This window comes from Citrus sinensis, chromosome 3 (assembly GCF_022201045.2).
Source record: "Citrus sinensis cultivar Valencia sweet orange chromosome 3, DVS_A1.0, whole genome shotgun sequence".
In the NCBI taxonomy this organism is placed as follows: domain Eukaryota; kingdom Viridiplantae; phylum Streptophyta; class Magnoliopsida; order Sapindales; family Rutaceae; genus Citrus; species Citrus sinensis.
The window spans coordinates 4,842,155-4,869,597 of NC_068558.1; the positions used below are offsets into that span (position 1 = coordinate 4,842,155).

The 27,443-nt window shown below is 35.3% G+C and overlaps 3 protein-coding genes across 6 annotated transcripts in view; all 3 read left to right on the top strand.

Moving 5' to 3' along the window:
- Positions 1-22,805, top strand: part of LOC102627265 (ATP-dependent Clp protease proteolytic subunit-related protein 4, chloroplastic) — a 30,674-nt gene extending 7,869 nt beyond the window's left edge. The window contains exon 8 of the mRNA XM_052438236.1: positions 22,657-22,805. The gene's annotated coding sequence lies outside the window, so the exon portion shown is untranslated. The remainder of the gene's footprint in view (positions 1-22,656) is intronic.
- On the top strand, positions 1,529-27,042 carry LOC102627945 (expansin-like B1). 4 transcript variants are annotated; one of them, XM_052438238.1, is made up of 5 exons: positions 1,529-1,718; positions 1,875-1,981; positions 2,296-2,607; positions 2,684-2,772; positions 9,101-9,480. In XM_052438238.1, the coding sequence occupies exons 1-5, from the start codon at positions 1,592-1,594 to the stop codon at positions 9,207-9,209; spliced, it is 744 nt and encodes a 247-aa protein (XP_052294198.1). In that variant the 5' UTR covers positions 1,529-1,591; the 3' UTR covers positions 9,210-9,480. The 4 variants fall into 4 exon arrangements, with proteins under 4 accessions (XP_052294198.1, XP_052294199.1, XP_006477089.2 ...); XM_052438239.1 differs by lacking the exon at positions 9,101-9,480 and adding an exon at positions 26,647-27,042 and having other exon boundaries at positions 1,533-1,718; XM_006477026.4 differs by lacking the exons at positions 1,529-1,718; positions 1,875-1,981; positions 2,296-2,607; positions 2,684-2,772 and adding exons at positions 7,824-8,018; positions 8,175-8,281; positions 8,624-8,935 and having other exon boundaries at positions 9,012-9,480.
- LOC102628529 (expansin-like B1) lies at positions 18,167-19,750 on the top strand. The gene is made up of 4 exons (XM_006477027.4): positions 18,167-18,365; positions 18,479-18,585; positions 18,887-19,198; positions 19,275-19,750. Exons 1-4 carry the CDS (start codon positions 18,239-18,241, stop codon positions 19,470-19,472), a joined length of 744 nt encoding a protein of 247 aa, XP_006477090.2. The 5' UTR covers positions 18,167-18,238; the 3' UTR covers positions 19,473-19,750.
- Positions 27,043-27,443: the final 401 nt, after the last annotated feature.

The window sequence follows — 27,443 nt, forward strand, 5'->3', positions numbered from 1 at the left end:
TTTATTTATTTCATGGTAGGTATGGATACGTGATTTTAGTAAATTAAAAATTAGAGATTTAAATAAAATTATTATCATATTATAAAGTATTTAAATTATTTTTAAAAATTTCCAAAATTTTGAAACAATATTTTCAACTGATATCAAAACTGAAAAATATTTGAAGAGAACACTATTTAATAAAGAAAAGAAAACATAATAATGTTTTAGAGTTGAATAAGAATTATATTATAGGGTTTTTTTTTAGTTATAACTTATTTATATTAGGTAAAAAATAAAAAAGAAAATTTGTTAACTAACATTGTATTTGATTAAACAAAAATTAGTAAATAAAAATTAAAAAATATTTATATATAATGGGGAGTGAGGTGGGGGTGGGGTGGAGAATACAAAATCAAATCTCATCCCATTAAGAGTTTGAGGATTATTTTTCTCTCATTCTCTACTCTATTCTCTAAAAATTATTTAAACCCCATGAGAACAAAAATCCGTGTAAGATTTTGTCATCTCTAATCACGAAATCTTGAATTTTCCCTTGCATGCAAGTCACAAGGTGTGTGCTATTAGATCTTTTGGCATAATTCAGCTGGTTGTAGATATTTTCACCCAAATTCAAATAACAATAAAAAATAATGATTGGTGTTTAGTAGTTTAAGTTTTTCATCTCCATTTAATTTTTAAAATAAATAAATAATTTATGCTACTAGAGCGTCTAGACGAAGCAAAACCAAACCAGTAATTAACAATTAAAAAAAAATTACTCGGTTGATAATATTGGCAGGGGAGGTGATTTTATGATTTTATTGGTTGCTTTAAAACGGTTGAGATTCACTCTCAGCTACTGTCACTGACTCATGTAGCACTACTTAAAAAGTCTGCGTGTGGCAAAAGAAGTATCCAAAATCTGAAAGAGAGACAAGTGTTAGGAACTTAGGCGTAAATTGAAAAACTTTTTTGTGGAAACCGTTAGAGGATCGGTAAAAGACTCTACTCATTTTACTCTTTAAATATTTATTTACTTACTTATATGGTAAAAAAAAGAGTAAAAAAATATGTTGTTATCCAAAAAAATCCTTCAAATAAAAATAAGTTAATATTATTTTAATCAAATAAATATTTTTTAAAGGAAAAATAAACGGTAATTAAAACACTTCTCTCTCTCAATAAAAAGTCATAAAATATAAATTAAAAAAGGAGAAAATAACTCGACAAATTTAAGAAAGAGAATTATTTCTTATTTGAAGAATTTTAATTTTAGTATTTTTTGGAGTTTTAAATGTTGATGTAACTCTTCAAATAAGTAATAAAATCTTATTTGAAGAGTTTTTTTGGAGACGCTCTAATTTTCTAGTAATAATTATGATAATGAGTCGAATTCATTTCAAATAAGGATCTGGAGGGGTAAATAATAGGTACGCATCATCAATCTAATCTAACTCTCTAGTCCCAAGAGGGAGAAAAGAGGTGGCAATTTCCCCTTAGCAGCAGCCCTCAAGGCCTCTACTATAAATATGGCCATTAACATTTGTTAGCAACCCATCTCATAAGCATCCTCCTTCGTACTGCTAGCAAAGACTTTGATATTTTGCAAATGGGGTTATGTCAATACTACCTTCTTTCCGTCGTGCTGCTTTTGCCTGCATTGTGTTACTCTCAGTTCACATTCACAAGTTCTAGAGCTTCATTCTATGGTAGCCCTGACGGCTTGGGGACACCAGGTGTGTAAAAATCTCACCTTTATAAAGCTATGTACATTAAACTCGGGCACAAGTTTACGCGAACTAATAGTTCATTTCATTATGCTTTGGAGAATTTTTGTTTTGGTATTTGTTTATCTTTTAGATTAACTAATGTTCATGTTGATGATTCATCAGCTGGTGCTTGCGGGTTTGGTGCATATGGAAAAACTGTAAATGATGCTAACGTGGCCGGTGTGTCGAGGCTTTGGAATAATGGAACTGGTTGTGGAGCTTGCTATCAGGTAATGATTATTAACTTTCAACCCACACAATCATTGCAGTTGATTGTAAAGCTATATAATAAATGTGTAAAGTGAACGAATTGCTAAGACGGCTAAGCCTATGCATGCATGAAAGGAATTTGAAAACTTTATTTAGTCAAATTATATTGTTTATATATATATATATATATATATAAAGGTAGTTGCATGCATATTCTTCATAAGACTGCTTAAATCATTTCAAATTCAACATCGTCAACAATTTTATTACCACTAGTAATTCTTTTGGTTTTGTACCACCAATTAATAATGATTAGTTAATTAATTAACTTCAGGTCAGATGCAATGTACCAGAAGTTTGCACAGATTATGGGGTGTACGTGGTGGTGACCGACTATGGTGAAGGAGACGACACAGACTTCGTCCTCAGCCCACGCGCATTTGGAAGAATGGCACTTGTAGATAAGTCAGAAGAGCTTTATACTTTTGGTGTCGTCGACGTTGAATTCCTGAGAGTCCCTTGCCGGTTCAGAGGCTACAACCTCAAGTTCAAGGTCCATGAAAACAGCAAGTACCCACAGTACTTGGCCGTATCCATGCTGTACGTAGGTGGCCAAAATGACGTCCTAGCAGTTGAAATGTGGCAGGTAATTACTTACAAATTAACTTCTAAACAATTGATTTTTGGCCCGTCCATCGCATGTAATGCTTTTGTTGGTGCAGGAGGATTGTAAAGACTGGGTGGCGATGAGAAGGGCTTTCGGTGCAGTATTTGACATCTCTAATCCACCACCAGGAGCAATTAATTTGAGGTTTCAAGTGAGTGGCAGCGCGGGGCTCACATGGGTTGTCGCAAACAATGCTATTCCACAAATATGGAAGGCTGGAGTTGCTTATGAGTCAGCAATTCAGCTTGCATAAATTTGAGATATCCCAAGCTTTATTATTACCGGTTCCGGGTTATCAGCTTCTTAATGTCATTTAGATATTCTAGTAGGTTGTTGCCCGGCACCAGTAAGTGCTGTTACTTTATCTTTCTTTCTTTTTTTCAGTTTGTTGCTTAGTGTGTATTGTGGACTCCTGTCTCCTCAACACTTAACTAGTTGCTAAATAAATAGTGGAATTGTGTATTTTAATTAGATCTTTTGATCTAATCAACGAATGAGTAAATTAATAAAATTCTACTTTCTTTAAGATAAAACCGCTCATCCGCCTCGTTTGTGGTGTCTCTGTGTGTGTGTCTTATTTAATTTCTTTTGAATGTTTAAATAACTCCACTATATTTCCTCTACTAATAGTAATAAGTAAAATTGATGTATTATCAAACAACATACATCGTCAATAATATTCCTTGGTGATTACAATGTTAAACAACATATTTCAAATGTAAAAATGGTAAAATAAACTGACAAGCCATTCCATTTTAGAATTGGAGATTAGCCAAATCTTTTGTCAATTGTTTATAAAAGTAGGATAAATATCTACCAACTACTCTTTGTTGGCACTTTATAAAAAATATACTTAAACTTTTTTTTTTCTTTTGTGTCTATCCACGTAAAGTTTACAAAATGTATCACTTTTGTTTTTTACTTTTTCATTAACATAATTAAAGATTTAATGGAATATTAATAAAACGACCATTATACTGTTAAAATATTATTTAACCCTAGCTAGTAGCTAAATGACAAAAAAAAATCTAATTTGTAGCTGTTGGAACCAATCGCAGCTATAATTCATCAAACCTACTTGTTTAACAATACAAAATCACCAAAATAACCACTATAACTAATTTGTAATTCATTTACAACATAAATCCAGAACCTCTGCTCATATAATCCATCCTAAATAATCTTTGACAATAATAACAAGTTTTCGAAAGCAATAAATCACTAATAAAAACAATTATAGTTATCCAAAATACATTTCAAGGAAACATAAAAGTAGTTATAGAAAACTTTGAATATTATACCTTGTTTCCGTCAATTAAAAAATAACACTGTAAAACCAGTTATGATGAACATAGAGTTTACAATTTGTTTCCATCAATTAAAAAAAAAAAAACATATTCTAAAAGTCTCTAAAACAACAACTAATAAATAATTTATTTACATTTAGGGATAAAATAGTCCTTTATCAATATCCTGTTAAAATCATCTAATCTTATTAATGGAAAAGTAGAAAAATAATAAAAAATTATACAAGAAAAATTTTTGATGTATTTTTAATAAAATCTAGAATATTAGGTGGTTAATGAATATTTACCCATAAAACTACATATAATAAATTCTTCAACTAACGTACTACATTAATTTCATCTTCGGCTCTTCCGGTAAGCACCGGCTAACGAATGATTTTTAAAAGGAAATCCATTTGTCCTCTTTCGGAAGTGTTGTAATCTTACAGGCAACGACCAGGACAGAACACCCCTTGGAAGCATCAGAATACTTGCACATATTAAAGCAGCGTCCTTTAACAGAATTTGACATTTGGCATTGGAAGGGAAGAATGCATCAAACGACGGCTGCATTGACTGTGTTAAGTTCTCCAGAATCAGAGCAACTGTGGGTAAAGGACCGTCAACTTGCACAAGTTATCGGCTGTTTTGTACATTTTGACGCAGTTACTGGTTCGAGTCGTACATGGGAGTAACAGTTTATATGCATCCATTAAACATCAGATAAATGGAACAAGTGATATGACTAAAAGGGCACTTAACTTTAAATGTATTGTCCAACAAACAAAGACAGCATAATGCAATTTCACGGACGTACATACACACAGACAGACATATACATCTTCATTTTTGTGAGCGTAGGTGAGCCAGAAAGATGCTAGGACTTGGAACAAGTGATAAACTAACAGGGCACTTGAATGTACCTTTCTGATAAAAATCATAACTACTACTGTTAACCTCCGTCAGTACAACCGACCAGTGCATTCTGAAGAACCACAAAAGCAGCTCTTCTTCTTAATGTTGCCAGATGAATCATAAACTTGATCTATCACGTAATTGTAATGATAAGTCAGCTCTTGCAGGGGAGGAATGTTCTCAGCAGCAAAGAGCATTATGTGAGGCATTCTCTTGTCCTCATGATCATAAAGGACGTTTTGGGCATAAAGATTAGGCGAACAACTGTGGTTAACAAATCTCCCCACATTGCCATACTCCACTGCATCAATGGTAAATCCACCATCCTCCACAACTCCACAGGAACTTGATGGTGCATCAGGCATAACATTCGAAAGTCCACCCCGAAGAGAACCATCATTATAATTATTCCCAATATCAAACAGGTACTCATCATTACTGCTTCTTCTTTCCGCTTCCTTCTCTTCAAGGAGCTCCCCCGCGTACTCACAGATAAAACTTCCCGAAGGAATGGAATTTAGATCTCACACCCCATCCCCGTGCTTCAGTTTTGAAGATCTCAAGCTGAAATTTGGTACCCTGCTGGCTGACTCTATTATAGCAAGAAGGAGGGCACTTGCAAGAAGGACGACACTCATAGACAAGGGGCTTTGCCTGAACAATGGCCCCATTGTGGTTGTAAGGAAGCTCACCTCCATTTTTAGCCACACAAGCACATTTCCCCCAACTCCGAACACCCATTGATGCAATCACAACCCGCTGGAGGAACAGGACGGCAGCAGTCAGGATATATAACATGATGATCGACACAAATAATGATGATGTTGTTCTGTTAACGAGTGGCCTTGGACGAGCGACCATTTTCAGTCTAGGCGTCCTTTGGGGTTCTGCCAGTATAATTTTTGTTGTAGAGATCAGAATTCCTCAAAACTAAGGGGGGTCTTCTCCGCATTTCGACTGATACTTACAATAAAAAGAACTCATTTTTGCGATGATGCAGTTTCGAATATTTATTTGAACACAAAAAGTGTTTAAGAAAAGCTTCTCTAATAAGTTATTCCACCACAAATGGCTAGTTTCGACTTCCTTGGGGAAGTGTCAAATAGCCGTATGTGCTGTCTTCCCATTCATTACTCTTTTTCATTGTTTCATTGGCTTCCATACAAATACAACATTATGCAGGCTAATTGGTTAAAAGGGAATGGCTAGGGCTGACAGATGGATGACGAGGAGCATAGCTCACCTACCCCATCTTCCAATAAATAGTAATCTTCCATTTATTAATGGAAAACTCTCTAGTTCTTTAGCACTACTCTTTATTAATGCCTCCTCTCTCATGCAATAAGTACACTTGGTTTTTCTTTTTTTCTTTTTCTTTTTTATCTTACATCGCACCAAACGTGTCAAAAACGACAAAGTTTAAAATTGATTTTGTATTTTGCAGTGCAACAACTGTTAACTTAATTATGATTAATGAGTGCTTCCGTCCCTAATTTTCGAGCCTATAGCATTTGCTTTTGACTCGACAAAGCAATTAAAAAAAACGCCATTTTGGATACCGGTACGTCACGTACTAAATCCAATTGCTTGGTGTGGTCTCCCTATTAGCCTTCAGATCTTGACTCAATAAGTAATATCCAGCTAGTTTCCATAGGTTTTACTTAGCATGATGATCGAGAATAGGGATGACAATGGGATGGGGTGGATGTGGAGAGGCCTACCTTATTCTTTATTTTATTAAAAATTTCGCCTCTATTTCTCATCTCGTTCTTCAACACATTTAGAGGGACAGGGACGGAAAATCCCTATATAGAGAATAATTATCTCATTCTTACATTTTCTCCATTTATTTATTTCATAATAGGTATGAATATGTGATTACTAAAAATTAGAGACTTAAATAAAATTATTATCATATTATAAAGTATTTAAATTATTTTAAAAAATCTCTAAAATTTTGAAACAATATCTTCAACTGATATCAAAACTGAAAAATATTTAAAGAGAGCGCCACTTAATAAAGAAAAGAAAAAATAATAATATTTTAGTATTGAATAAGAATTATATTGTAGGATTTTCTTTTAGTTATAATTTATTTATATTAGGTAAAAATAAAAAAGAAAATTTGTTAACCAACATTGTATTTGATTAAACAAAAATTCGTAAATAAAAATTAAAAAATATTAATATAGAACGGGGAGTGAGGTGGGGGTGGGGTGGAGAATAAAAACCAAATCACATCCCATTAAGAGTTTGAGGATTATTTTTCTCTCATTCTCTACTCTATTCTCTAAAAATTATTTAAACCCCAAGAGAACCCAAACCCGTGTAAGATTTTGTCATCTCTAATCGCGAAATCTTGAATTTTCCCTTGCACGCAAGTCACAAGGTGTGCTATAAGATATTTTGGCATAATTCAGCTGGTTGTAGATATTTTCACCCAAATTGGAATAGTAATAAAGAATAATGATTGGTGTTTAGTGGTTTAAGTTTTTCATCTCCATTCAATTTTTAAAATAAAAAAAAAAAGATAAATAAGTTATGCTATTAGAACGTCTAAACGAAGCAAAACCAAACCAGTAATTAACAATTACAAAACAATTACTTGGTTGATAATAATGGCATGGGAGGTGATTTTATGATTTTACTGGTTGCTTTACAACGGTTGGGACTCACTCTCAGCTACCGTCACTGACTCGTGTAGCACTACTTCAAAAGTCTCTGGGTGGCAAAGGAAGTATCCAAAATATGAAAGAGAGACAAGTGTTAGGCGTAAAGTGAAAAACCTTTATATGGAAACTATAACTTTCTGCTAATAATTATGATAATGAGTCCAATTCATTTCAAATAAGGGTCTTGAGGGGTCCATAATGGGGTCTACATTTACGCATCATCAATCTAATCTAACTCTCTAGTCCCAAGAGGAAGAAAAGAGGTGGCAATTTCCCCTTAGCAGCAGCCCTCAAGGCTTCTACTATAAATATGGATATTAACATTTGTTAGCAACCCATCTCATAAGCATCCTCCTTCGTACTGCTAGCAAAGATTTTGATATTTTGCAAATGGGGTTATCTCAATACTACCTTCTTTCCGTAGTGCTGCTTTTGCCTGCATATTGTTACTCTCAGTTCACATTCACAAGTTCTAGAGCTTCATTCTATGGTAGCCCTGACGGCTTGGGGACACCATGTATGTAAAAATCTCACCTTTTTAAAGCTATGTGCATTAAACTCGTGCACAAGTTGACGCGAACGAATCGTTCATTTCATTATGCTTTAGAGAAGTTTTGTTTTAGTATTTGTTTATCTTTTAGATTAACTAATGTTCATGTCGATGATTCATCAGCTGGTGCTTGCGGGTTTGGTACATATGGAAAAACTGTAAATGATGCTAACGTGGCCGGTGTGTCGAGCCTTTGGAATAATGGAACTGCTTGTGGAACTTGCTATCAGGTACTGATTATTAACTTTCAACCCACTCAATCATTGTTGTTTATTGTAAAGCTATATAATAAATGTGTAAAGTGAACGAATTGCTAAGACGGCTAAGGCTGTGCATGAAAGGAACTTGAAAACTTTATTTATTTAAATTGTATTGTTTATATATATATATATATATATATATATATATATATATATATATATATATATATATATATATAAGTAGTTTCATGCATATTCTTCATAAGACTGCTTAAATCATTTCACAACATCGTCAACAATTTTATTACCACTAGTAATTCTTTTGGTTTTGTAACATCAATTAATAATGGTTAGTTAATTAATTAACTACAGGTCAGATGCAATGTACCCGACGTTTGCACAGATTATGGGGTGTTCGTGGTGGTGACCGACTATGGTGAAGGAGACGACACAGACTTCGTCCTCAGCCCACGCGCATATGGAAGAATGGCACTTGCAGATAAGTCAGAAGAGCTTTATACTTTTGGTGTCGTCGACGTTGAATTCCTGAGGGTCCCTTGCCGGTTCAGAGGCTACAACGTCATGTTCAAGGTCCATGAAAACAGCAAGTACCCACAGTACTTGGCCGTAGCCACGCTGTATGTAGGTGGCCAAAATGACGTCCTAGCAGTTGAAATGTGGCAGGTAATTACTTACAAATTAACTTCTAAACAATTGATTTTTGGCCCGTCCATCGCATGTAATGCTTTTGTTGGTGCAGGAGGATTGTAAAGAATGGATGCCGATGAAAAGGGCTTTCGGTGCAGTATTTGACATCTTTTATCCACCACCAGGACCAATGAATTTGAGGTTTCAAGTGAGTGGCAGCGCGGGGCTCACATGGGTTGTGGCAAACAATGCTATTCCAAAAATATGGAAGGCTGGAGTTGCTTATGAGTCAGCAATTCAGCTTGCATAAATTTGAGATATCCCAAGCTTTATTATTACCGGTTCCGGGTTATCAGCTTCTTAATGTCATTTGGATATTCTAGTATGTTGTTGCCCGGCATCAGTAAGTGCTGTTACTTTATCTTTTTATCTTTTTTTTTCAGTTTGTTGCTTAGGGTGTATTGTGGACTCCTGTCACCTCAACACTTAACTAGTTGCTAAATAAATAGTGGGATTGTGTACTTTAAGATCTTTTGATCTAAAGAGAAAATTAATAAAATTCCGCTCTCGTTAAGATAAAACCGGTCATCCGCCTTGTTAGTGGTGTCCATGTGTGTGTGTCTTGTTGAATTTCTTGTGATTGTTTAAATAACTCCATTATATTTCCTCTACTAATAGTAATCAGTAAAATTGATGTATTATCAAACAATATACATCGTCGATAATGTTTCTTGGTGATTGCAATATGTTAAAAATATATTTCAAATGTAAAAATTGTAAAATAAACTGTGGAGCCATTCCATTTCAGAATTTGAGATTACCCAAATCTTTTGTCAATTGTTTATAAAAATATGATAAATATCTACCAACCTACCAGCCACTCTTTGTTTTGCACTTTATAAAAAATATACTAACATAAAATTTTTTTTTCTTTTGTGGCTATCCACGTAAAGTTTACAAAATGTATCACTTTTTAATTTTTCATTAACATAATTAAAGATTTAATAGAATATTAATTAAACGACCACTAAATAGTTAAAATATTATTTAATCCTAACTAGTAGCTAAATGATGAAAAAAAAAATCCAATTTGTAGCTGTTGGAACCAATAGCAGCTATAAATTTAGTTAGATAAATTCATCAAACCTACTAATTTAACAATATAAAATCACCAAAATAACCACCATAACTAATTTGTAATTCATTTACAACATAAATTCAGAACCTCTGCTCATATAATCCATCCTAAATAATCTTTGAAAACAATAACAAGTCTTGAAAAGCAATAAATCACCAATAAAAACAATCATAGTTATCCAAAATACATTTAAAGGAAACAAAAAAATAGTTATAAAAAACTTTAAACATTATATCTTGCTTCCATCGATCAAAAAAGAACAATGTAAAACCAATTATGATGAACATAGAGTTTGGGGTTTGTTTCCATCAATTCAAAATTAAACATATTCTAAAATTATGTAAAACAATAACTAATAAATAATCTATTTACATTTAGGAATAAAATAGTTTTTTTATCAACATCCTATTAAATCATCTAATGCTATTAATGGAAAAGTAGAAAAATATTAAAAAACTGCAAAAGAAAAGTTTTTGGCGTATTTTTAATAAAGCATCGAATGAATATTTTCCCATAAAGCTACATATAATAAATTCTTCAACTAACGTACTACATTAATTTCATCTTCAGCTCTTACGGTAAGCACTGGCTAACGAATGATTTTAGGTACACCATAAAAGGAAATTCATTTGTCCTCTTTCGGAAGTGTTGTAATCTTACAGGCAACGACCAGGACAGAACACCCCTTGGAAGCATCAGAATACTTGCACATATTAAAGCAGCGTTGACCAGCGTTGACCGTTGACCGTTGACCGAAAGTTGACTCAAGTCCTTCCCAAGGTTTTTCGACGTGCCGGATCCATCTGTGCATTCAAAATCCCCAAATTCTCACTCAATTTGTGAGTTATGATAAACGGTGGTATGATGTCATTTCAAGTTCCACAATTAAAGGGAAGTAAGTTTGACAATTGGAGTATTAAAATGAAGGCTCTATTGGGCGCACATGACGTATGGGATGTCGTGGAGAAAGTCTTTATTGTGCCAAAAAATGAAGCCACTTTAACTGCAGCGCAGAAGGAGAATTTAAAAGACTTGAAGAAGAAAGAGAATAAAGCAAAGTATCTCATCTTTCAATCATTAGATGAAGATGCTTTTGAAAAGATTGCTGGTACAACCTCCTCAAAAGAAGCATGGGAGAAACTAGAGACCTCTTACAAAGGAGCGGAGCAAGTTAAGAAGGTTCGTCTCCAAACATTACGAGGAGAATTTGAGTCCTTACACATGAAGGCGTCGGAGTCAATTTCTGACTACTTTACTCGAGTTGTGACCGTTTCCAATGAATTAAAAAGAAATGGCGAGGAGTTAAAAGAGGTAAGGATCATTGAAAAGATACTTCGATCAGTAGATTCGAAGTTTGATCATATTGTTGTGACAATTGAAGAAACAAGAGATCTGGAGGATATGACGATCGAGCAACTTCAAGGAAGGTTGCAAGCCTATGAAGAAAAACAAAAAAAGAAGCAAGGAATTGAAGAACAACTTCTCAAGATGGAAGTCAATCCAAAGAAAAGAGAAGAAAGCTCCGACAACGAGAGAAGGCACTATGTCCGAGGTAGAGGTCGAGGACGAGGTAGAGGTCGTGGTCATGGACGAGGTTGGAATTTCAACAACAACAACTCCAATTATGCCAAAGGAGAAAGCTCAACCAGAGGACGAGGCAGAGGCAATTCAAGATCGAGGTATGACAAATCCCAAGTACAGTGCTATAATTGTCAAAAGTTTGGGCATTATGCTTCAGAATGCAGAGCTTCAAGCACCAGAATTGAAGAGAGAGTAAACTATGCTGAAGAGAAAAATGGTGAAGATGGCACACTTTTACTAGCACGCAATGACACAAGTGGAGGTCAAGAAAATACATGGTATCTTGACACAGGTGCTAGCAATCATATGAGTGGAAACAGAAGCATGTTCGTGCAACTAAGTGAATTTGTGAATGGTAGTGTTACTTTTGGAGATGATTCAAAAGTACCAGTGAAGGGTAGAGGTAACATTCTTTTTCGTGCAAAAGATGGTAGCCACCAAATAATTTCGAATGTTTACTATGTGCCCAATATGAAAAGCAACATTTTTAGTTTAGGTCAACTTTTAGAAAAGGGATATGATATTCACTTAAAAGATTATAGTCTTTTTCTAAGAGATGACAAAGGAAATCTAATTACAAAAGTGAGAATGTCAAAGAATAGAATGTTTCCTTTAAATATTCAAAATGATGTTGCAAAATGTCTCAAAGCCTGTCACAAAGATCAATCCTGGACTTGGCATCTTCGATATGGGCATCTCAACTTTGGAGGACTGGAGCTACTATCTAAGAAGAACATGGTGAAAGGCTTACCATACATCAATCACCCTGATCAACTTTGTGAAGGATGTTTACTTGGCAAGCAGTTCAGAAAGAGCTTTCCAAAGGAGTCAAACTCAAGAGCTCAGAAGCCACTCGAGCTCATTCATACTGATGTGTGCGGTCCATTCAAGCCAAACTCCCTTGGTAAAAGTAACTACTTCCTTCTTTTTATAGATGATTTTTCAAGAAAAACTTGGGTGTATTTTTTGAAGCAAAAATCAGAAGTCTTTGAAGCTTTCAAGAAGTTTAAAGCTGCAGTTGAAAAAGAAAGTGGATACCAGATTAAAGCCATGAGATCTGATCGAGGTGGAGAGTTCACTTCCAAAGAATTTTTAGAGTTTTGTGAAGCAAATGGAATTCGACGCCCTTTGACAGTTCCAAGATCCCCCCAACAAAATGTTGTTGCAGAAAGGAAGAACAGAACCATCTTCGACATGGCAAGAAGCATGCTTAAGAGTAAGAGGCTACCTAAAGAATTTTGGGCTGAAGTAGTTGCATGTGCAATCTACTTATCCAATCGATCTCCAACAAAAAGCGTGTGGGGCAAGACGCCACAAGAAGCTTGGAGTGGAAGAAAACCTGGCATCACCCATCTAAGAGTTTTCGGAAGCATTGCCCATGTACATGTACCAGACGAAAATAGAGCCAAGCTGGATGACAAAAGTGAGCAGTTCATCTTCATCGGCTACGACAACAACTCCAAAAGATACAAGCTTTACAATCCAAACAACGGAAAAATCGTGATCAGTCGAGATGTAATTTTTGATGAAGAATGAGAATGGGATTTTGGCTCTGGTGTGGATGACTTCAACTTCTTTCCCATTGAAGAAGATGATCATACACAGATAAAATAAGTAGACGAACAACAAGAGCCTGCCACTCCACCTATCTCACCAGCACCAACCACATGCGGGAATTCATCGCCGTCTTTCTTAAATGAAAGAACAGAAGAACGTACAAGGAGTCTTCAAGATCTCTATGAGGTAACTGAGAGACATGATAATCTTACTCTCTTTTGCCTCTTTGCTGATTGTGAGCCAGTCAACTTCCAAGAAGCTGCACTAGATGAGAAGTGGAGAATTGCAATGGATGAAGAAATCAAAGCCATTGTGAAGAATGATACTTGGGAGCTTACTACTCTTCCAAAAGGTCACAAGGCGATTGGTGTCAAATGGGTGTATAAAACAAAAAGAAATGCGAAGCGAGAAATTGAAAGGCACAAGGCGAGGCTAGTTGCAAAAGGCTATAGTCAAAAGGCTGGCATAGACTATGACGAGGTATTTGCTCCTGTAGCTCGACTTGAAACTATTAGACTTATTATTTCTTTGGCTGCTCAGAACAAGTGGAAGATTTTTCAAATGGATGTGAAGTCTGCTTTCTTGAATGGATTCCTTGAAGAAGAAGTTTACATCGAACAACCATTAGGCTATGTGGTGAAAGGACATGAAGACAAAGTTTTGAGATTGAAGAAAGCTCTTTACGGGTTAAAGCAAGCACCAAGGGCATGGAATAGTAGAATTGACAAGTATTTTCAAGAGAAAGGCTTCACCAAATGCCCATATGAGCATGCTCTCTACGTCAAAGAAAATGATGGAGATATTTTGATTGTGTGCCTGTATGTGGATGATCTCATCTTCACTGGAAGTAATCCAAGCTTGTTTGAAGAGTTCAAGAGAGTAATGATCAAAGAGTTCGAGATGACTAACATCGGACTGATGGCATATTACCTCGGCATTGAAGTTAAGCAAAAGGAAGAAGGCATATTTATCTCCCAAGAAAGCTATGCAAATGAGATTCTCAAGAAGTTCAAGATGAATGATTGTAAGCCTATAAGCACGCCAGTGGAATGCGGAGTCAAGTTATCCAAACATGATGAAGGCGAAGATATAGATCCAACATTCTTTAAAAGTTTGGTTGGAAGCCTACGTTATTTGACATGCACAAGACCAGATATCCTTTATGCTGTTGGACTTGTGAGCCGATACATGGAGAATCCAAAGACCACCCATTTTAAAGCTGCAAAAAGAATCCTTCGCTACATCAAAGGTACAACTAATTTCGGCTTGCTGTACTCATTTTCTAATGACTACAAGCTTGTTGGATATAGCGATAGCGATTGGGGTGGAGATGTAGATGATCGAAAGAGCACCACGGGATTTGTGTTCTTCATGGGAGATACTGCTTTCACATGGATGTCAAAGAAGCAACCAATTGTCACGCTATCCACCTGTGAAGCTGAATATGTAGCTGCCACATCAAGTGTTTGTCATGCAATTTGGCTCAGAAATTTGCTGAAGGAGTTGAGTTTGGTACAAGAAGAGCCAACCGAGATTTGTGTTGATAACAAATCAGCAATTGCCCTATCCAAGAATCCAGTCTTTCATGATCGAAGTAAACACATAGACACTCGCTATCATTTCATAAGAGAGTGTATTGCAAGAAAAGAAGTGCAAATCAAGTATGTAAAATCACAAGATCAAGCAGCTGATATCTTCACTAAGCCACTCAAGCAAGAAGACTTTGTAAGATTCAGAAGTTTGCTTGGTGTCACAGGATCAAGTTTAAGGGGAGGTGTTGGATCATAAACTTGATCCAAGATGAATAAATCAAGCCCAACTCATGGAAGGTTCCATGAGTAGGTATGGTTGGTGAGGTTTGAATTATTTGTGTTAGGTGTGTTAGGTGTGGTTGGTGAAGTTGGTGAGTGGTAGGTTTTAATGGATGGTGAGGATTTGTTTATTAGTTGAATAAATGAATGGTTATGATTAGTTTGTTTCATGTATAAATACCCCCTCTCCCCTTTGGTTTAAACATCAAGTGAAGCAGCATAATCTCTAAGGTGTAGAGAGTGAAAAATAAGAGTTGTAATTGGTGAGGAGTGTTGTTGAAGAAATAAAATAGTGTGTTTTTTGTGTGTTTTAATTGTTAATCCTCCAACACAACTTGCACAAGTTATCGGCTGTTTTGTACATTTTGACGCAGTTACTGGTTCGAGTCGTACATGGGAGTAACAGTTTATATGCATCCATTAAACATCAGATAAATGGAACAAGTGATATGACTAACAGCAGGGCCCTTAAATTTAAATGTATTGTCCAACAAACAAAATACAGCATAATGGAATTTCACGGACGTACATACAGACAAACACATACATCCTCATATTTGTGAGCATAGGTTAGCCAGAAAGATGCTAGGACTTGGAACAAGTGATATAACTAACAGGGCACTTGAATGTACCTTTCTGATGAAAATAAAAAATACTACTGTTAACCTCCGTCAGTACAACCGACCAGTGCATTCTGAAGAACCACAAAAGCAGCTCTTCTTCTTAATGTTGCTAGATGAATCATAAACTTGATCTATCACGTAATTGTAATGATAAGTCAGCTCTTGCAGGGGAGGAATGTTCTCAGCAGCAAAGAGCATTATGTGAGGCATTCTCTTGTCCTCATGATCATAAAGGACGTTTTGGGCATAAAGATTAGGCGAACAACTGTGGTTAACAAATCTCCCCACATTGCCATACTCCACTGCATCAATGGTAAATCCACCATCCTCCACAACTCCACAGGAACTTGATGGTGCATCAGGCATAACATTCGAAAGTCCACCCCAAAGAGAACCATCACTATACTTATTCCCAATATCAAATAGATACTCATCATTACTGGTTCTTCTTTCCGCTTCCTTCTCTTCAAGGAGCTCCCCCGCGTACGCACAGATAAAACTTCCCGAAGGAATGGAATTTAGGGATCTCACACCCCATCCCCGTGCTTCAGTTTTGATGATCTCAAGCTGAACTTTGATACCCTGCTGGCTGACTCTATTATGGCAAGAAGCTTCGTTACTCTTTTTCATTGTTTCACTGGCTTGCATACAAATACAACATTATGCAGGCTAATTACTTAAAAGGGAATGGCTAGGGCCGACAGACGGATGACGCGGAGCATAGCTCACCTACCCCATCTTCCAATAAATAGCAATTTTCCATTTATTAATTGTTCTACAAGCCTCCTCTCTCCTGCAATAAGTACGCATGGTTTTTTTTCTTTTTTTTGTCCTTACGTCGCACCAAACCTGTCAAAAACCACAAAGTTTAAAATTGATTTTGTGTTTTGCAGTGCAACAACTGCTAACTCAACTATGATTAATGAGTGCTTCCGTCCCTAATTTTCGAGCATAGCTAAATACGTTTGCCTGGCTTGACCCGTTTACTAGTGCGTTACAACCAAAAGACTGATGGTGATCGAGTGGGTTAATCCAGTTGTTGTGAGCCTATAGCATTTGCTTTTGACTCGACAAAGCAATTTAAAAAAAGGCCATTTTGGATACCGGTACGTCACGTACTAAATCCAATTGCTTGGTGTGGTCTCCCTATTAGCCTTCGGTTCTTGACTCAATAAGTAATTTCCAGCTAGTTTCCATAGGTTTCAATTCCACCATTTACTTAGCATAATGATCGAGAATAGGGATGGCAATGGGGTGAGGTGGACGTGGAGAGTCTTATCCTATATCCCATTTTATTAAAAATGTTGCCTCTATTCTTCACCTCATTCTCCATTAAATTTAGAGGGACGGGGATAAAAAATTCCTATATAAGGAATAATTTACTCATTCCTATCCCATTCCCCATTTATTTATATCATAGTAAGTATGGATATGTGGTTTTAGTACATTAAAAATTAGAGACTTAAATAAAGTCATTATCATATTATAGAGTATTTCAATTATTTTAAAAAATCTTCAAAATTTTGAAACAATATCTTCAACTGATATCAAAATTGAAAAATGTTTAGAAAGAGCACCACTTAATAAAGAAAAGAAAATGTAATAATATTTTAGAGTTGAATAAGAATTATATTGTAAGGTTTTCTTTTAATTATAACTTGTTTATATTATATAAAAATTAACAAGAAAATTCGTTAATCGACATTGTATTTGATAAAACAAAAAATAGTAAATAAAAATTAAAAAATATTTATATATAATGGAGAGTGAGGTGGTGGTGGGGTAGAGAATGCAAAATCAAATCCCATCCCATTAAGAGTTTGAGGATTATTTTTCCCTCATTCCCTACTCTATTCCCTAAAAATTATTTAAACACCATGAGAACCCAAACCCGTGTAAGATTTTGTCATCTCTAATTGCGAAATCTTGAGTTTTCTCTTGCACGCAAGTCACAAGGTGTGTGCTATTAGATCTTTTGGCATAATTCAGCTGGTTGTAGATATTTTCACCCAAATTCAAATAGCAATAAAGAATAACGATTGGTGTTTAGTGGTTTAAGTTTTTAATCTCCATTCAATTTTTAAAATAAAAAAAAAAGATAAATAAGTTATGCTATTAGAACGTCTAAACGAAGCAAAACCAAACCAGTAATTAACAATTACAAAACAATTACTTGGTTGATAATAATGGCATGGGAGGTGATTTTATGATTTTATTGGTTGCTTTACAACGGTTGACACTCACTCTCAGCTACCGTCACTGACTCGTGTAGCACTACTTCAAAAGTCTCTGGGTGGCAAAGGAAGTATCCAAAATATGAAAGAGAGACAAGTGTTAGCCATAAAGTGAAAAACCTTTATATGGAATTTGTAACTTTCTGCTAATAATTATGATAATGAGTCGAATTCATTTCAATAAGGGTCTTGAGGGGTCAATAATGGGGTCTACATTTACGCATCATCAATCTAATCTAACTCTCTAGTCCCAAGAGGAAGAAAAGAGGTGGCAATTTCCCCTTAGCAGCAGCCCTCAAGGCCTCTACTATAAATATGGCCATTAACATTTGTTAGCAACCCATCTCATAAGTATCCTCCTTCGTACTGCTAGCAAAGATTTTGATATTTTGCAAATGGGGTTATGTCAATACTACCTTCTTTCCGCCGTGCTGCTTTTGCCTGCATTGTGTTACTCTCAGTTCACATTCACAAGTTCTAGAGCTACATTCTATGGTAGCGCCGATGGCTTGGGGACACCAGGTATGTAAAAGTCCCACCTTTATAAAGCTATGTACATTATGCTTTAGAGAAGTTTTCTTTTGGTATTTGTTTATCTTTTAGATTAACTAATGTTCATGTTGATGATTCATCAGCTGGTGCTTGCGGGTTTGGTGAATATGGAAAAACTGTAAATGATGCTAACGTGGCCGGTGTGTCGAGCCTTTGGACTAATGGAACTGCTTGTGGAGCTTGCTATCAGGTAATGATTATTAACTTTCAACCCACTCAATCATTGCAGTTTATTGTAAAGCTATATAATAAATGTGTAAAATGAACGAATTGCTAAGACGGCTAATCCTTATGCATGCGTGAAAGGAACTTGAAAACTTTATTTATTTAAATTGTATTGTTTATATATATATAAGTAGTTTCATGCATATTCTTCATAAGACTGCTTAAATCATTTCAAATTCAACATCGTCAACAATTTTATTACCACTAGTAATTCTTTTGGTTTTGTACCATCAATTAATAATGGTTAGTTAATTAATTAACTACAGGTCAGATGCAATGTACCAGAAGTTTGCACAGATTATGGGGTGTACGTGGTGGTGACTGACTATGGTGAAGAATACGACACAGAATTCATCCTCAGCCCACGCGCATATGGAAGAATGGCACTTACAGATAAGTCAGAAGAGCTTTATACTTTTGGTGTCATCGATGTTGAATTCCTGAGAGTCCCTTGCCGGTTCAGAGGCTACAACGTCATGTTCAAGGTCCATGAAAACAGCAAGTACCCACAGTACTTGGCCGTATCCATGCTGTACGTAGGTGGCCAAAATGACGTCCTAGCAGTTGAAATATGGCAGGTAATTACTTACAAATTAACTTCTAAACAATTGATTTTTGGCCCGTCCATCGCATGTAATGCTTTTGTTGGTGCAGGAGGATTGTAAAGAATGGATGGCGATGAGAAGGGCTTTCGGTGCAGTATTTGACATCTTCAATCCACCACCAGGAGCAATTAATTTGAGGATGCAAGTGAGTGGCAGCGCAGGGCTCAGATGGGTTGTGGCAAACAATGCTATTCCCAAAGTATGGAAAGCTGGAGTTGCTTATGGATCAGCAATTCAACTTGCATAAATTTGAGATATCCCAAGCTTTATTATTCCTGGTTCCGGGTTATCAGCTTCTTAATGTCATTTAGATATTCTAGTATGTTGTTGCCCAGCATCAGTAAGTGCTGTTACTTTATCTTCTTCTTTTTTTCAGTTTGTTGCTTAGTGTGTATTGTGGACTCCTGCCTCCTCAACCCTTAACTAGTTGCTAAATAAATAGTGGGATTGCGTATTTTAATTAGATCTTTTGATCTAATCCATGAAGGAGTAAATTAATAAAATTATGCTTTCTTTAAAATAAAATCGTACATCCGTCTCATTTGTGTTGTCTCTGTGTGTGTGGTTGTTTAATTTCTTCTGAATATTTAAGTAACTCCTTCTGCAACGAATAGTAATAAGTAAAATTGATGTATTATCAAACAACATACATCGTCGATAATATTCCTTGGTGATTACAACATGTGAAACAACATATTTCAAATGTAAAAATTGTAAAATAAACAGACGGGCCATTCTATTTTAGAATTGAAGATTAGCCAAATCTTTTGTTAATTGTTTATAAAAGTAAAATAAATATCTACCAACCACTCTTTGTTTGGCACTTTATAAAAAATATACTAATTTTTTTTTCTTTTGTGGCTATCCACGTAAAGTTTACAAAATGTATGATTTTTTTACTTTTTCATTAATAGAATATTAATTAAACAACCACTATATCGTTAAAATATTATTTAATCCTAGCTAGTAAGTAAATGATGAAAAAAAATTCCAATTTGTAGCTGTTGGAACCAATAGCAGCGATAAATTTAGTTAGATGGATTCATCAAACCTACTGATTTAACAATATAAAATCACCAAAATAACCACCATAACTAATTTGTAATTCATTCACAACATAAATTCAGAACCTCTGCTCATATAATCCATCCTAAATAATCTTTGACAACAATAACAAGTCTTTGAAAGCAATAAATCACCAATAAAAACAATCATGGTTATCCAAATTTTATGTAAAAGAAACATAAAAGTAGTTATAGAAAACCTTAAACATTACCAATTATGATGAGCATAGAGTTTACAGTTTGTTTCCATCAATTCAAAATAAAACATATTCTAAAATTATCTAAAACAACAACTAATAAATAATCTATTTACATTTAGGGGATAAAATAGTCTTTTAACAACATCCTATTAAATCATCTAATGCTATTAATGGAAAAGTAGAAAAATAATAAAAAATTGCAAAAGAAAAGTTTTTGGCGTATTTTTAATAAAGCGTAGAATATATTTACCCATAAAACTACATATAATAAATTCTTCAACCAACGTACTACATTAATTTCATCTTTAGCTCTTCCGGTAAGCACTGGTTAATGAATGATTTTAGGTACACCATAAAAGGAAAACAGTCGATATTGTGAATTTTTTTTTTTTTTTGTAATTTGTTACATTTCTCATACGCAAACAACATATAAAGCATGTTCAAAATGATACTGCTACGTATACTTGGAAAAATAAATTAACAAGAAGTGACGGCACAATATCTATTTCTCCTCTTTCGGAAGTGTTGTAATCTTACAGGAAATGACCAGGACATAACACCCCTTGGAAGCATCATAACACTTGCCTATATTAAAGCAAAGTCCTTAACAGAATTTGACATTTGGCATTGGAAGGGAAGAATGCATCAAACGAGGGCTGCATTGACTGTGTTAAGTTCTTCAGAATTAGAGCAACTGTCGGTAAAGGACCGTCAACTTGCACAAGTTATCGGCTGTTTTGTACATTTTGACGCAGTTACTGGTTCGAGTCGTAGGAGTAACAGTTTATACGCATCCATTAAACATCAGATAAATGGAACAAGTGATATGACTAACAGAGCACTTAAATTTAAGTGTACGTCCTAGATTCAAAAGCCTTTGTATCACCACGGATCACTCTTACAGGATTCTGTTCATGTATGCTGTTCGCTAGAGCTAGATTCCCTCGTTCAAGCTTCTGATCTTCAGGTTCCTTGCCTCCGTTCATCACATTCCCTCCCTGACCAGTGTAAATCAAAACATCTGAGTTGTCCAAAGTTATCATCGTAACCCCCAGATGCTACAATACTTGTAGCAAGATTTTTTCCCTTGCGCTTGACATAATCTATACCACCCTGAATTTGGAGATGAAGACCAATCATATTCAGCTCCACCCTGTATTGAAACTCGTCGCCCACTTCAACTCCTGGAACCGATCCAATGACTTTTTTTGTCGACAGGGATGTATTTCTTTTTGTCCTTGAGAATCCTTGCTGCTAGGTAATCAACCCTCTTATGAGAATTTTGTCTGCTGGGTTTTGCTTCTTCTTCGTGCAACAGCTTCCTACAAACAGCTTGAAACAGACACAATGTCTCCCTCACCTTGTTTCGGGCACCAATAGCATTATTTTCAGGACCTTTACCACTTGAACTCCTGGGATGAGGAGGGAGGGTCACATAACAAACGTGGGCATGTGCGCCTTTGGTTGCATTCCTCCTATGAGTCAATCAATGATCCTATTATCGACTTAAATAATGACTTAGACATCAAAGGGTTCAAGCATACCTTTTGCACACTGGAGCGGGGGTGCTACGGATGTAATAGTAAAAGTCTATAAATCTGCTAATTTTGGTGAAAGTATCCTTATGGTATATTTTATAGTACTACAGTAGGACCAAGTTGAGACATATGGTAAATAAACAGAATAATTTATTGTTCTACAAATCAATAGGGATCCTTGTGAGAATAACTCGCGTTCCCATCATTTTTAATAAAACCCACAAACTCTTCCCCCTTTCACATTACACTAAACTCAAACTCCCCTCTCTCTCTCTCATACAACTCCAAAACTAAAAACACTCACTAGATCATCCAAAATTTTCGCAAAGTGTAGGAAGGGGATGCTGCGAGAAGATAAGTAGTTTAGAGACATCAACCATACACATACTTTGGGCCCAAGTCTCCACAGTATTATTCCATTATTTACACTAGTGGTGGATGTCCCATTAAGGAGGGTGATGTCATTATTCGAGTCCATTATAAGGACAGTCACTATCTCTATTTGATCTCCCTCCCTCCATCCCTTCTCTTCCAATTAGTTGATGCATATTTAGGGACTTGAAATTCTTTCATTGTGAAACAGTTCATTGAAATTATTTTTTCATTGGCTTCAATATTTTGTTATTCAGTGGAAGTATAGGTAGATTGAATCGACAATGTCCAAACAAAGCTGAAAAGTAGTGGTTTTGAATGACGTAATGGCGATGCCAATCTCAATGCATTCGGCAAGTGGAGGGGAAGCAATGTGGGTCAGAATGAAGGTAGGTTTTGGTAAGATAAAATGTTGCTACCGAAGTGTGTGGATCTATAGAATATACTTTTATCTCATCCATGCACGTTATTTACATGCCTGTCCAAGCATGTAATATCAATGATTCTTTTACATCAGACATCAGTGGTGTCGACACCATTGAATAAATTAGAGTATTCCAGTATATGCAATGCCCAACAGTTGCTTTTGTTTTCTCTGTTTTACATTTATGTTTCAAAATTTGTCATATTCTAAGGATCGACACAAATATTGATGGATTGTGACAATAATTAGCATTGTCAAATAAGTAGAAATCGGCACTCTTCCTGCGCTTGATGTTGTTCTGTTAACGAGTGGCCATTTACGAGCGACCATTTTCAGTCTAGGCGTCCTTTGGGGTTCTGCCGGTATAATTTTTGTTGTAGAGATCGGAATTCCTCAAAACTAAGGGGGGTCTTCTCCGCATTTCGACTGATACTTACAATAAAAAGAACTCATTTTTGCGATGATGCAGTTACGAATATTTATTTGAACACAAAAAGTGTTTAAGAAAAGCTTCTCTAATGAGTTATTCCACCACAAATGGTTAGTTTCGACTGCCTTGGGGAAGTGTCAAATAGCCGTATGTGCTGTCCCATTCGTTACTCTTTTTCATTGTTTCACTGGTTTGCATACACGAATACAACATTATGCAGGCTAATTAGTTAAAAGGGAATGGCTAGGGCCGACAGATGGATGACGAGGAGCATAGCTCACTTACCCCATCTTCCAATAAATAGTAATTTCCCATTTATTAATGGAAAACTCTCTAGTTCTTTAGCACTACTCTTTATTACTTGTTCTACAAGCCTCCTCTCTCGTGCAATAAGTACACTTGGTTTTTCTTTTTTCTTTTTTTTTTTATCTTACATCGCACCAAACGTGTCAAAAACGACAAAGTTTAAAATTTATTTTGTGTTTTGCAGTGCAACAACTGCTAACTCAACTATGATTAATGAGTGCTTCCGTCCCTAATTTTCGAGCATAGCTAAATACGTTTGCCTGGCTTGACCCGTTTACTAGTGCGTTACAACCAAAAGACTGATGGTGATCAAGTGGGTTAATCCAGTTGTTATGAGCCTATAGCATTTGCTTTTGACTCGACAAAGCAATTTGAAAAAACGCCATTTTGGATACACGTACATCACGTACTAAATCCAATTGCTTGGTGTGGTTTCCCTATTAGCCTTCAGTTCTTGACTCAATAAGTAATTTCCAGCTAGTTTCCATAGGTTTTAATTCCACAATTTACTTAGCATGATGATCGAGAATAGGGTTGGCAATGGGGTGAGTTGGATGTGGAGAGGACTACCATATTCTTGATTTTACTAAAAATCTCGCCTCTATTCCTCACCTCATTCTCCAATAAATTTAGAGAGATGGGGAAGGAAAATCCCTATATAGGAAATAATTTTCTCATTCCCCATTTATTTATTTCATAATAGGTATGAATACGTGACTTTAGTAAATTAAAAATTAGAGACTTAAATAAAATCATTATCATATTATAAAGTATTTAAATTATTTTTAAAAATCTCCAAAATTTTGAAACACCTTCAACTGATATCAAAACTGAAAAATATTTAAAGAGAGCACCACTTCATAAAGAAAAGAAGACATTATAATATTTTAAAGTTGAATAAGAATTATATTATAGGATTTTCTTTTAATTATAACCTATTTATATTAGGTAAAAATAAAAAAGAAAATTTGTTAACCAACTTTGTATTTGATAAAACAAAAATTAGTAAATATATATTAAAAAATATTTATATATAATGGGGAGTGAGGTGGGGGTGGGGTGGAGAATACAAAATCAAATCTCATCCCATTAAGAGTTTGAGGATTATTTTTCCCTCATTCCCTACTCTATTCCCTAAAAATTATTTAAACCCCATGAGAACCCAAACCGGTGTAAGATTTTGCCAATCTCTAATCGCGAAATCTTAAGTTTTCCCTTGTACGCAAGTCACAAGGTGTGTGCTATTAGATCTTTTGGCATAATTCAGTTGGTTGTCGATATTTTCACCCAAATTCGAATAATGATAAAGAACAATGATTGGTGTTTAGTGCTTTAAGTTTTTTATCTCCAATCAATTTTTAAAATAAATAAATAAATAATTTATGCTATTAGAACGTCTAAACGAAGCAAAACCAAACCAGCAATTAACAATTACTCGGTTGATAATAACTCGGTTGATAATAATGGCATTGGAGGTGATTTTATGATTTTATTGGTTGTTTTTATAATAAGTTTTTCTCTCTCAGCGACCGAAGTCTGTGGGTGGCAAAGGAAGTATCCAAAATATGACAGAGAGACAAGTGTTAGGCGTAAAGTGAAAAACCTTTATATGGAAACTGTAACTTTCTGCTAATAATTATGATAATGAGTCCAATTCATTTCAAATAAGGGTCTTGAGGGGTCAATAATGGGGTCTACATTCACACATCATCAATCTAATCTAACTCTCTGGTCCCAAGAGGAAGAAAAGAGGTGGCAATTTCCCCTTAGCAGCAGCCCTCAAGGCCTCTACTATAAATATGGCCATTAACATTTGTTAGCAACCCATCTCATAAGCTTCCTCCTTCGTACTGCTAACAAAGATTTTGATATTTTGCAAATGGGGTTATGTCAATACTACCTTCTTTCCGTCGTGATGCTTTTGCCTGCATTGTGTTACTCTCAGTACACATTCACAAGTTCTAGAGCTACATACTATGGTAGCCCTGACGGCTTGGGGACACCAAGTATGTAAAAATCTCACCTTTATAAAGCTATGTACATTAAACCCGTGCACAAGTTTACGCGAACTAATAGTTCATTTCATTATGCTTTAGAGAATTTTTGTTTTGGTATTTGTTTATCTTTTAGATTAACTAATGTTCATGTTGATGATTCATCAGCTGGTGCTTGCGGGTTTGGTGGATATGGAAGAACTGTAAATGATGCTAACGTGGCCGGTGTGTCGAGGCTTTGGAATAATGGAACTGGTTGTGGAACTTGCTATCAGGTAATGGTTATTAACTTTCAACCCACTCAATCATTGCAGTTTATTGTAAAGCTATATAATAAATGTGTAAAGTGAACGAATTGCTAAGACGGCTAAGCCTCTGCATGAAAAGAATTTGAAAACTTTATTTATTCAAATTATATTGTTTATAAATAAATAAATAAATAAATATATATATATATATATATATATATATATATATATATAAATGTAGTTGCATGCATATTCTTCATAAGACTGCTTAAATAATTTCAAGCATCGTCAACAATTTTATGACCACTAATAATTCTTTTGGTTTTGTACCACCAATTAATAATGATTAGTTAATTAATTAACTTCAGGTCAGATGCACTGTACCAGAAGTTTGCACAGATTATGGGGTGTCCGTGGTGGTGACTGACTATGGTGAAGGAGACGACACAGACTTCATCCTCAGCCCACGCGCATATGGAAGAATGGCAATTACAGATAAGTCAGAAAAGCTTTATTCTTATGGTGTCGTCGACGTTGAATTCGAGAGAGTCTCTTGCCGGTTCAGAGGCTACAACGTCATGTTCAAGGTCCATGAAAACAGCAGGTACCCGCAGTACTTGGCCGTATCCATGCTGTACGTAGGTGGCCAAAATGACGTCCTAGCAGTTGAAATATGGCGGGTAATTACTTACAAATTAACTTCTAAACAATTGATTTTTGGCCCGTCCATCGCATGTAATGCTTTTGTTGGTGCAGAAGGATCGTCATGAATGGGTTGCGATGAGAAGGGCTTTCGGTGCAGTATTTGACATCCCTAATCCACCACCAGGAGCAATTAATTTGAGGTTTCAAGTGAGTGGCAGCGCGGGGCTCACATGGGTTGTGGCAAACAATGCTATTCCAAAAATATGGAAGGCTGGAGTTGCTTATGAGTCAGCAATTCAGCTTGAATAAATTTGAGATATCCCAAGCTTTATTATTACTGGTTCCTGGTTATCAGCTTCTTAATGTCATTTAGATATTCTAGTATGTTGTTGCCCAGCATCCGTAAGTGCTGTTACCTTATCTTTTTATCTTTTTTTTTTTCCTAGTTTGTTGCTTAGCGTGTATTGTGGACTCCCGTCTTCTCAACACTTTAACTAGTTGCTAAATAAATAGTGGGATTGTGTACTTTAATTAGATCTTTTGATCTAATCAATGAAGCAGTAAATGAATAAAATTCCACTTTCTTTAAGATAAAATCGCTCGTCCGTCTCGTTTGTAGTGTCTTTTGTGTGTGTGTGTCTTGTTTAATTTCTTGTGGATGTTTAAATAACTCCACTATATTTCCTCTACTAATAGTAATCAGTAAAATTGATGTATTATCAAACAACATACATCGTCGATAACATTCCTTAGCGATCACAACATGTTAAACAACATATTTCAAATGTAAAAATTGTAAAATAAACGGACGAGCCATTTCATTTTAGAATTAGAGATTAGCCAAATTTTTTGTCAATTGTTTATAAAAATATGATAAATATCTACAAACCACTCTTTGTTTGACACTTTATAAAAAAATATAAAACTTTTTTTCTTTTGTGGCTATCCACGTAAACTTTACAAAATATATCACCTTTTTACTTTTTCATTAACATAA